This window comes from Cydia splendana, chromosome 9, assembly GCF_910591565.1.
Source record: "Cydia splendana chromosome 9, ilCydSple1.2, whole genome shotgun sequence".
Classification (NCBI taxonomy): domain Eukaryota; kingdom Metazoa; phylum Arthropoda; class Insecta; order Lepidoptera; family Tortricidae; genus Cydia; species Cydia splendana.
In genome coordinates this window covers 17,345,913-17,357,520 of record NC_085968.1, presented here as the reverse complement: position 1 = coordinate 17,357,520, position 11,608 = coordinate 17,345,913, and the positions used below count along the sequence as shown (strand labels likewise).

At 36.8% G+C, this 11,608-nt stretch overlaps 1 protein-coding gene across 2 annotated transcripts; it reads right to left on the bottom strand.

The window, feature by feature from the left end:
- Positions 1–8,655: 8,655 nt before the first annotated feature.
- Positions 8,656–9,895, bottom strand: LOC134794029 (larval cuticle protein 1-like). Of its 2 annotated transcripts, XM_063765732.1 has the most exons (3): positions 9,761–9,895; positions 9,281–9,399; positions 8,656–9,067 (listed from the first exon to the last, which is right to left on the bottom strand). In XM_063765732.1, the coding sequence occupies exons 1-3, from the start codon at positions 9,767–9,769 to the stop codon at positions 8,857–8,859; spliced, it is 339 nt and encodes a 112-aa protein (XP_063621802.1). In that variant the 5' UTR covers positions 9,770–9,895; the 3' UTR covers positions 8,656–8,856. The 2 variants fall into 2 exon arrangements, with proteins under 2 accessions (XP_063621802.1, XP_063621801.1); XM_063765731.1 differs by lacking the exon at positions 9,761–9,895 and having other exon boundaries at positions 9,281–9,411.
- Positions 9,896–11,608: the final 1,713 nt, after the last annotated feature.

The following is an 11,608-nucleotide window of genomic DNA, read 5'->3' as shown; positions in this document are numbered from 1 at the left end:
TTTTACGTCTATTCGATAAGAAACTGATGAGCAACTGATGCCTAAACGCTCGTGACGAAATCTTTTATACATTTCTCCCTGCAATCTAACGCACTCAATGTCAAATGTCAGACGCAAACATATAATACCGGCTACCCGGATTCCGTCATCGATGATCAGTACGAGCTTGTACATTTATCATCGAATGGATTTCGGGAAACCAATTAATAGCGTTCTAAATTGAAGTTTAACTAATCCCTAACGGAGCTACAATACATAATACATATACATAATTATATAAACGCTGACAAACTAAGATGTTTAGACCAATTGGGCAATTAGTACCTAAACAGTAAATACAGCACACAAACACGTTTTGTGTTCTAAATCGACATCCCTCTATCTTGCCTAAATGGGGTTAAAAGGGGATAAGGGGTTCACGACTAAAATGTCAATCGTACCATGAAATAAAATATAGTTTTGGCATAATTTATGTGGTTAATTCCGTCGAATTCAATCTCCAGCTTAGAAATATTTCAACGGTTAAAACTAGGCTTCCTAACTTATTTTGCTAACGTTACATATACGCTACGCTTTTCCTGATGTGTCGGTGCATGAAAACTGTTTATTTCTGTCGACAATTTGCAGAACGGAGTTTACACATTTATTTAGCTTACACGCCATTCCATCTGATTTCATCAAATGGGGTGCCCCGTGTGATTTTTAATTTGAACAAAAAAATTGAGAACTCTCCTTATGGTGTCAGAAAAGATAAGCCACAACCATTTATTATTATTTTTCTTTTAATTTCCGAGCAGTGCCCATTCGAAGGAAAACATCCGGTCAAATTCTTACTTACACATAATGTGCTCTAACTTTTGATTTAGAATAGGTAACAAATTAAAATTTAAGTAAACTTACATTTTAATTTTATCAAGCTCATCAAAAGTCACTTTCTATGGAAACAATAGAGAACGCTTCTGCTCTCTTTTTATTTATGATGTTGACACATGAGGTTTCTCAATAAAAGTGTAGTTAAGTCTTATGTCGCGACCTCCATTAAACAGACGTTACACATCAGTACCCTGACCACGAGTCACTGACAGTATCAATAATGACATACATACGCTAACGTTTACGTAACTTACTTTCTATGTATCTCGCTCGTACTGATATTAGTGCGAGCGAGATGTATAGAAAGTAAATTACGTTGACCTTAGCGTATATGTCAGTGTTGACACTGTCAGTGACTCGTGGTACGAGTACTGGAAGGGTTAATGATAAGTTTAGTGTTATTTTTACAGGACTGCCCAAAAAAGAGTTCATTTTTGAGGTTTATCCTCTACAGTTACTCAACCTATTCAATTAAAACCTGCAAAAACTATTAACACGTTCGCGGACGCTCAGTCACACCAGTTGGACACCTAAATTTTGTATGGAAATATTGGGACTGTTATAGCATTCCTGTCACTACAAATATAGTGGGTAGGTGGGCCTAGTGGGTAGTGACCCTGCCTATGAAGCCGATAGTCCCGGGTTCGAATCCTGGTAAGGGCATTTATTTGTATGATGATACAGATATTTGTTCCTGAGTCATGGTTGTTTTCTATGTATTTAAGTATTTATATATTATATATATCGTTGTCTGAGTACCCACAACACAAGCTTTCTTGAGCTTACCGTGGGGCTTAGTCAATTTGTGTAAAAATTTAATGTCCTTAATAATATTTATTTTTTTTATTTATTTATTTATTTATTTATTTATTTATATCTTCTAGGTTTGTATATGACGCGCAATGCTATGCAAGGCGAATGCTATGCAATCCGCGTCAATATGAAGTATATTTTTTATACGCTATGTGACAACAAATGCTCTACAATTCGGATGCATAAGCATGTCTGTCACATGACGTAGTCAAGATGGGATCTTATATGACATCGCATGTTATAGCATTCATACATCGTGCTCGATGGGCTTGATGGCTGAGACTTCTGACTTCCTAAAGGCGCGATTTTTGCTCTAAAGACTCATTTGCTGACCTCTTCAAACATTTTTCTACTTCTGTTTTGTTCCCTCTTTGCTTATCATTGTAATATTGAGTCCATCTCATATATGCCCCATCCCAAGCATGTTCGCTATTCATTCGACCTATAATTATGGGATACTACCTACACATTATGCGTTGGAGACCGGCGCTAATCTAAAGGCCCAGTCATGGGTCTCATAGCATGTTGCAGAGAGCTGAGTGGCAATGTTGATGAGCTCTCTTAAAATGAGAGGTTTGTTCTTCTAGCTGTCCAAGGTATACGCAGCATTTTACGCCAACACCACTTCACAAAAGTGTCGTATATATACCGCATTACACTTTTTGAGTTCCCTGTAACGCACCGCCGCGTTAAGTTCTGGACGTAAAGCGTCCACCACTTTTCCTGCCAAGCGATGATTCAGCCAACTTTATATTCTTTTTCGGATGCATCTGCACCAACCACAAGGGGTGAAATATACACAGAATGATACCATTACCTTGTGAGAGGTGATCATCGAGCGCCAACAGGCTATAATTCCAGTTTATATGACCAAAAACTATGACTAGTAACGTAATTTTTCGAATAATAGGTATACACATTCATGCCTCACTTTTTCACATTAACCGTTATCAAAATTTGACTGTAGAGTAATTAACAGCAAGTAAATACGTTTGTTTATTAAAACACAATGAAAAACTTAAAGAAATTGTAAGAAAAAAATTAATTACGATTTTATAAAAATCCGTCAAAATCGCTATCGCGCACGAAATTCACCTCACTCCCAGACCTGCCGGGCTACTAAGGGAACTGCCATACAAAGACGAATGCTATAGCATCTCCGTCACAGAAAGGGGGGCCAATTTGGAGACGTCACAGGATAATTTTTAACTTCGATAAAACTATGTAATACGGCAGTACGCATTATTTGACTCTGGTGACTGGTTGAGGAAAAGTTGGTGAATAATATTATACTGTGGTTAAGCGGATTGATAAGCATTTCAACGAAGAAATTTCAAACGAATAACGGATGCAATAGCATGCGCGTCACCAGGAGGAGTACAAAAACGGATGCTATGCAATCCGCGTCCGCGAACGTGTGAATGTGAGGCAATCCAACTTCGCACGTCCGTGACGCTCACCTTCGAATTTCTGTATCCTTTGTAGGTTCTGCCATCTTGTGGGCTACATTGTAAGCTTAAACTTGACATTTGCACTTCGCGCCAATAAACAGGGGGCTCCTATGTTGCCCCCTATAGTTATAGGATATGCACGTTCCTTATTGGAGATACAAGGCTCTTCAACTTACTCAAAATATTACCACTTAAGAGATCCTAGGCCACGGGAAACAATATTTGCGGATCTTTGAGATTCCTAAGATTTCTATCGTAGTTGGCACTTCTTCACAAAAATTTGCTGAGACCTACGATAGGACCATAGGAAAACCAGACCTCTTCAGACTACCCATTTTGTAATGGGCAAAAGTATTAGGTAGTTTTGTGTCACACTAAGTTACTATAAAATTTTAAACATCGTATGTTATGTCGTATGAGGCATACAATTGTTATCATATAAAGCATGACTCACGCTAGACCGGGCCGGGGCCGGGCCGGAGCTTCCGGCGCTTCGTTTTCTATGGAAGGCACCACGTGATCACCGATCAGCCGTCATAGAAAATGACATGTCGGACGCCTCGGCCCGGGCACGGCCCGGTCTAGCATGAGTTATCCTTAATGCTAAGAAATCACTAAATCGGTCAAACAAATATTTAAGTAGGTTTCAATTTTTGATTGCTGTGCATAAAGTTAGTGTAACAAATGTCCAAAATTTTGGTCGGTATAGCTTAAAACTACGACGAAACCGGTTTTAGACCATAAGAGTCACTATCAAAAATAAGGGTCCATTTTGTATGTATTCAAAACCTAAACAGCATTAAAGGGGGGATGGTTTAGTTAAGAATAAGATGCTTTTTAATAGTGTTGTGCTAAATAATAGCGTCACTAATGCCAACAATTACTTACAGCTTGGTAACATATTTTGGGCCATCAAATTATTAAAAAAAATTCTCGTGTAAGGAAGTCACACACAACACACACAACACATCTTTTGCGCTATCTGGACATATATGGTACTCTAGACTCTAGTTAATAATGTAAAACATGGAAGATATTTCGATTAGTTGAAATTACCCCACAGTCGAAATTGGCCCGCTGCACCTTACCTTTTTTCCATCGGTTAAAGGTCGGTACCGTCATTATAGCCAATTTTGCCACCAGGGGAAACTTTGCCCAAAACGACAATTTTAAACAAATTCGTTAATGTAGAAAAATATAAAATATTTATGGCCACCCTGCTATTTTTAGCAGAAAATAGGTTAAATTTGTGACAAAACTATATACCAAACATGTACACAACTTGACTTGGGAATTTTCAGCGAGTTGTCAAATATAGGGTAAATCAGCGGGGAAAAAATTGTTGAAAAATGAATGCAAGTAGAAAAAAATTGAGAACAATTTGACAAATATTTCCGGGTTTCAGTTATAAAACATGAAGCATAGATTATGTCCATTGAGGTTTAATCTAAAAAGGCCTAAAGACACAATAGTTTTGGCGGTGGGCAATGTAATTCGGTAATTTACAGACCTATGAATGCCAACATTGCCCACCACCAAAAACGGCTTAGGGTTGTCACTTTTGACAAATTTACCCAACTTCGCAAGTAAAAGAAGGTTATGTTTGTACACTAAAGTAAGTTTATAAATATTATTTGATTGGTCTTATTATCCTTTATTTAGATGGTTTATCCCTTTAAGGTGGTTCGCTTTACATACAAAAACCAATTGCGCTATATTAAGTAATTACACACTATTACTACAAAAATATGTGCGCATCTATCTACTTTCGAATGTTTATTTGCGCTAAAATGATAGTAAAACTTTGTTTTATACAGAAATCACGCAAAACAACGTTTTATTTTTTATCAATTTAGCGCAAATAAACGTTTGAAAGTAGACAGATGCGCATATATTTATGTAGAAATAGTGTGTAATTACTTAATATAACGCAATTGTTTTTTGTATGGAAAGCGAACCACCTTAACGCATGAAAAATACAGCAAAGCTCATATTTTAGGCCATTAAACTATTGTAACAGGTTTTCTTTAAAGTGACAACCCTAGCCTTTGTAAAATGCTTAAGTGAGTATTGTATGGAAATGACCAAAAACGGGTAGGCAACATTACCCACCAAATTTATTCAAAAGTTTTTGCACTTATCGCCAAGTTATTAACAGGGAACGGTAGCATTGCCCAAAACCTTTAAATGATCCTTAGACATCATCATCATACGAGCTGTATTCGAACACCAAATTGACGTGGGCAATGTTGGCGCAAACCCCGGATATATTTGCCCGCTGTCTAAAACGCTCAAAAAAGTGGGTAAAAACATGATTTAATTTTTTTTTCTTCAATTAAACTGATGCGTTTGATCACTATGGACGTGCTGAGAAAAAAAAGTCATATGACAGTTGAAAGTCAACTGTAGATTGTGAAATTTTTGAACGTTTTCTAATAATTTGTTAGACCAAGTAGTGAAAATGTTACAGTATGTTACATATTTGTAATCTACTTACAAAGCCCTAGCCCTTTCATTTGGCACCCCACATGGTATGTTTAAAGGAAGATAAAAAAAAGTTTGTTTTGCTGACTTTATGACGTCACAGCAACTACCCCCACTACTTTCGCGCTTGCCATCTCATATATTTGTGTTAAGGGCATTCATAACACTGAACGCATCGATTATGGTATCGATGCGTTCACCCATATCTGAGACGACATGAACGAAAAGTAACCTAAAGCCTGTACGGCCGGCCTTCTATTGTCCCCAGTTCAAGAAACACATAAGATCAGATAATATTTCAAGTTAGGAAAAAATGCCGAAGGGATAGGTTCTAATTCCTAAATTAAAAACCTAATGACATCATTAATAATTTATAGTACAAGCTCACAACTGCTCGTAAACAAATAAATTAAAATTAATTGCCTATGATGTGACAAGAATTGTGTCCAGGAAATAATGTTTCTTCCTTATTAACTATATTTTATTATAATAATCGAAAAACCTTTTGCATGCCATCGATATAATATATGCTTCAAAATATCATTGTAATGTTATAATTGTTAGTGGTATTTTAATAACAAAACTTCCGTGAGACTCTGCCATAGTAAATATATTAAATATATTATTATCGACTATATAAACGTGAGGTATGGTACGAGTACTATATATACTCATAGTACATCTAAGTACATCATGGTAGTTTAAGTATAGGTAGTAGGTACTCTTTAGGGTTTCGTAAACACCTAGAAACCCTTATAGTTTCGCCATGTCTGGCTGTTCGAGGCTTTGATCGTTAGTGCTAGAAAGCTGCAATTTGACATGGATACATAAATCATGCATTGCGACAAAACGGTAAAATAAAAAGTATAAAAAAGTTTTTTTAGGGTACCTTCCATACAAAAAGATATTTTTTTTTTTGCTTTTTCCCAATAGTGTGGGATATCGTTGGATAGGTATTTCAAAACGTTTAAGGGTCTCCTAAACAATTTTTGCTATAGTTAATATTTTCGGAAATATGCGCTCAGAAAGAAAAATAATGTCCCCCCCTCCCCTTCTAACTTCTGAACCACGGGTCCAATAAATATGAAAAAAATCGTGAAATAAGAGCTTAATAAATAATTTCAAAGAAAACTATAGCGAACATGATCGGTCTTGTTCTTTTTGAGTTATTGCAAAAAATCTGGGGGCACGGCAGTGCGAGACGAGCAAAGCGAAACGCAAGGGCACTACCTACCTTTTCTCGAAGCGCTTCGTCGTTTTTTTGAACCGTCATAACTTGGGTTTGGATTATACCAGATAAACTAAATTCTCGGGATATGATGTCAATAGTGGACTTATTAAACATTAAAATTTTCAATTGCATAGCTCTTATACTTTAGATTTTATTCATATCTAAAAAAACCCCGATTTCGTCACTGACTCATCAAAACATCAAAACCTCTAGGTACTTCCTGAAGTCCTAGGAAGCTGAAATTTGGTATGTAAGATAGTATTAGTACACAAAAAACAAAAAAATTCAAAAACTTGAAAATATTTGCCCCTAAGGGAGTGAAAAGAGGGGTGGAATTTTGTATGGGAAATCAATAACCGCTGAACCGATTTAGTTGAAATTTGGTATGTAGATAGTTTTTGTAATGGGGAATGGTATAGAATAGTTTTCAACCCCAAAATCACCCCGTAAGGGCGAAAAGGGGGTGGAAAAGGGCGTTAGGGGAAAAAGGGGGTTGAAGTTTGTATGGGGAATCAGTAAAAAGCAGATTGTATAAAAGATGCCCCCAGGTACGTATTTCAGGATTTTTAATAGTAGGTACTTAAATCACACTCGCAACCCTTTAAATTAGGGGATGGAAGATTGTCATAAGCGACTTACAAAAAGAAGTGAAATCCCACCAAAAACATTTTCATGTAAAATGTTGCCAAGACGAAACCATACGGGTCGCACTGACAAAAAGTTATCAGATCTCTTGTAGAGCCAAGCTTCTAACTCTACAAGCCCTAACTTCACAAACTCTACACCTTAGTCAAAATATGTGGCTTGGCCGTTTCGTTATTCCAAGAACTATTGTATTATAAAAAATAATGAATAGCGAATACATTTTTCAACTTACGTCCATGTGAGAGTAGCGAAACGGTCAAGCCACGTATTTTGACTAAGGTGTAGAGTTTGTGAAGTTAGGGCTTGTAGAGTTAGAAGCTTGACTCTACAAGAGACATGATAACTTTTTGTCAGTGCGAGCCTTATGGTTTCGTCTTGGCAACATTTTACATGAATATGTTTTTGGTGGGATCTTCTTTTCTTAGTAAAAAGACGTACTTAAGTACAAATCTCTGCAAAGGTACTCCCTTATGATACTTACTAATAACCCCCGTTTGGCCTATTTTGACAGAATGGTAACTACGAAACCCTACATTGAGCATGGCCCGACATGCTCTTGGCCGATTTTTTTGTATTGTATTAATCTGGACCGAGCTAGAAGTACTAGTTGCTGTAGCACAAATGTCAAGTACGAGTAGCACTTTTGTACAAAGATCAATCCTGACGGCTAAACAGGTGAAATACTTACATTCAAGCTAACTAAAAGCGGTGGTAGCCGAGTGGATCGGATCGGACGTCCGACTTTCAATCCAGAGGTCGTGGGTTCAAATCCTGGCTCGTACCAATGAGTTTTTCGGAACTTATGTACGGAATATCATTTCATATTTATCACTAGCTCTTCGGTGAAGGAAAACATCGTGGGGAAACCTGCATACATCCGCGAAGAAATTCAAAGGTGTATGTGAAGTCTCCAACCCGCATTGGGCTAGCGTGGGGACTATCGCCTAAACCTCTCATGCTTGAGGGGAGGCCTGTGCCCAGCAGTGGGACGTATATATATATATAGGCTAAATTATTAATTAAATATACATATTTATAAGCTAACTAAAATAAAACTAGTATGGAAATTGCATGATTACTGCATAGGCAACGTGCGTTTTCTATACCTACAAAAAGTCGTTTTACACTGGGGTTCTGCTTCGTTAAATTAAAATATCCTTTGTTTTTTTTATCAAATATAATCACAGTACATGTCAACAAAAAATAGTATTAACGCAAAAAATGGCAGTCGGCATCAAACTAACAAAGAGTAACTGGGGAAATGCGAAGCGGATGCCACGCTCGCGTCCCGACGATGTTATGGCTTAGCTAAATAACTAGAGTTCATGGCACGGTTTCACTGTCGTTCATGTCGAGATCTTAAGCCTGGGGCGCCTTGGGGATGTCTTCGCTCTCAGGCTGGAAGCCATTTTCGTCGGCGACGTAAGTGACGGTGTGGGGCGCGCCCTCTTTGTCAGTGTAGCTGTAGGAACCGCGGACGACTACGACGCTGTGGGGTTTGTTCTCCTCGTCATTCACTTCCTTAATCACACCGGTCTCCTCCTTTTTGACGCCATCTTCAGTTTCAAGACTGAAATATAAATATAGATTAATGAATCACGATTAAACGGAATTTAATTCTTTACCTTTAAATTTCAATGTAAGGCTATAGAATAAGTTAGGATTTAGAACTATAGTTAATCGTAATAAATTCACTTAGGGCACTTTAAATGTAACAAATTAGGACTGAACATTCATTTATAAAAGTAAATGACACGGACACAATAAGTAAGATTGAACTTACGCGTAATTGTATCCACCCTCCGGCTGCTGTTCGAAATCGGAACGAAGAATTTTGATGGGCTCCGGCTCGGCGGGCGCGGCGAGGGCGACGGCCACGAGGGCGGCGACGACGAGTACAATCTGACGGTACATAACATTAATTATAAGTATAACACAACATTGTAACAATTAAACTCACACTTATTGCAGGTACACCGGCTTCGGCTGTTCTTTTTAAACAATGGTATTATCGAAGCCCCTAATTTTGTTTCTTTGCATACCATATTTGCATATTTGCCAATTTTATTCATATTTAATTTCGGAATTGTAATATAGTAACGTACACGCTAATGTTTTGATAAGTAGGTACACAAAACTAAAATTCAATAAGTTACAAGAAACAACATGATACAACAAATAAAACATAAGATTTATAAGGGAAACTAAAGATTAGCTGAATTTCACTCGTCATTTTAATTAAAAGTATAATTGGATAACCCACCAGTTTCATTTTTGAGGATTTTTTGGACTACTTCTGTTCGCCGGGTACCTAATGAGCGACTGATGGCTAAGCTCTGGCGACAAAATCTTTTATACATTTCTCCTAGCAAAATTCCGCACTAAATGTCAGAACGGTGCAAACAAGCCGGCTCAATACCGGCTACCCGGATTCGGTCACCAATCATCAACTTGTACATCACAGAACTATGATCACATTTTGGGCAACGAATACATTCTAAATACAACTTTGAGTATATCGTCACACGGTTCAATATCGCGCTAGTAAACGAATGACATTTGAGCAGGTTTGTATGCCATCATAGTAAATGCGTACCTACTCGACACGCCTATGTGTGCGTATATGTTTAGCGGCTATTTGAAGGTTTTATTCACAACTATTTACTTTATAATTTGTCACTTAATATGAAATACGACAAAAGGGTATTGGGTCAAGGGTGGTGTTTCCTGGACGCGTGAATACCTCTCCGTTTAAGTATTTACAAATTATAATTAATTCATATTTTAAGGCTATGTTGAAAATCAATAATAAACTAATAAAATTTTAGTGAACAATCATCAAGAAATATTTTGATCTAATTTTCGACGTAGGTACATAGGTAGTGTCATTGCCCCCATTAATAAATTAAACCAACATTAGATAATAATGGATATTTGACGCATAAATCTAAATAAAATTCAATTTCGTTTGCATAATTCGCTAAACGAATTTTGAACACAAAAATTGAGTAATTGCGAGCATTTCTCATAGACGCAACAGGCTTGACGTTTCCACAATAAGTCAGTCATTATAAACCGCAGAGTTGGGGATTTATCTTTCATTTATGTATTTAAGTGAAGAAAAAACATATCTTCTTTGTCAAGAAAAATTATGTTATAAATTTTATCTATTTAGAACATGTAAACGTCAAGTGCTGACCATAGGCATTTACAAAATTCTATCCTGCACAAACCATCACAAACTTCCAAGTGCAAGTTTGGGTGCACGACAGCAATTTTCGGTCTATGCTTACCTTACCTACAGACAGGGCTCGGAACCGGTATTTTTAAAAAACCCCGAAGTAGACCAATATTTTGAATTATTTAATAATAACTTTACGTAAGACTGAATCATATATTTGGCTAACGACTCTGTATTATAAGATTGTCCAATTAAAAATGAAATAATAAACCAAAGAACGAAAAAGAACTTAATAATACCGGTATTTTTGTATGGAGCAAATACCGGTTTCCGACCCCTGCCTACAGATTTCGTCACGCAAAATAGGCGCCAGTCGTCGTTACATTACAATACAACCTTACAGACGGTTTATACGTTACCATCTTTAATAGTTGACAGCTAGATTGTTGATGTAATTTAGATACTGGCTGCTACGTATTGGACCCTGTAACATAACAAGTTAACAACAATTCAAGTTTTAGTTTATAAAAATTGTGACCGTCTATATTACTTACTTTTCCAATTATTACAATTGTAACATACGAGCCATCGCATAATTAAGTATTTCTAGTCTATACCCTCCATTGGTAGGTACCTACAGCATCCTGGTACTAACAAATCCGGATTGCATATATATTTATACCTACTCTACTCGTACAGTATATATATACACGTATATAGTTACAATGTAACCTGTAATGCAGTTAGAATCGACGTTCTTCACGATTCGATAACGAATCCAATATAATAATATTAGTAGTATAAGTTTTAACATTTATTTGGTACAGAACTACTCATCTTCATAGTATGAACTCATGCTCATCCATCAAAGATAAATCAAAACCGAACGACTGATTTTTTGACATAATATATAATTAAAAACTAAACGTC

Coding starts and splice junctions, on each gene's coding strand:
- LOC134794029 (XM_063765731.1), bottom strand. CDS start 9,411: ATGTACCGTCAGATTGTACTCGTCGTCGCCGCCCTCGTGGCCGTCGCC. Junction 9,068..9,280: donor GAGGGTGGATACAATTACGC/GTAAGTTCAATC, acceptor TTTATATTTCAG/TCTTGAAACTGAAGATGGCG.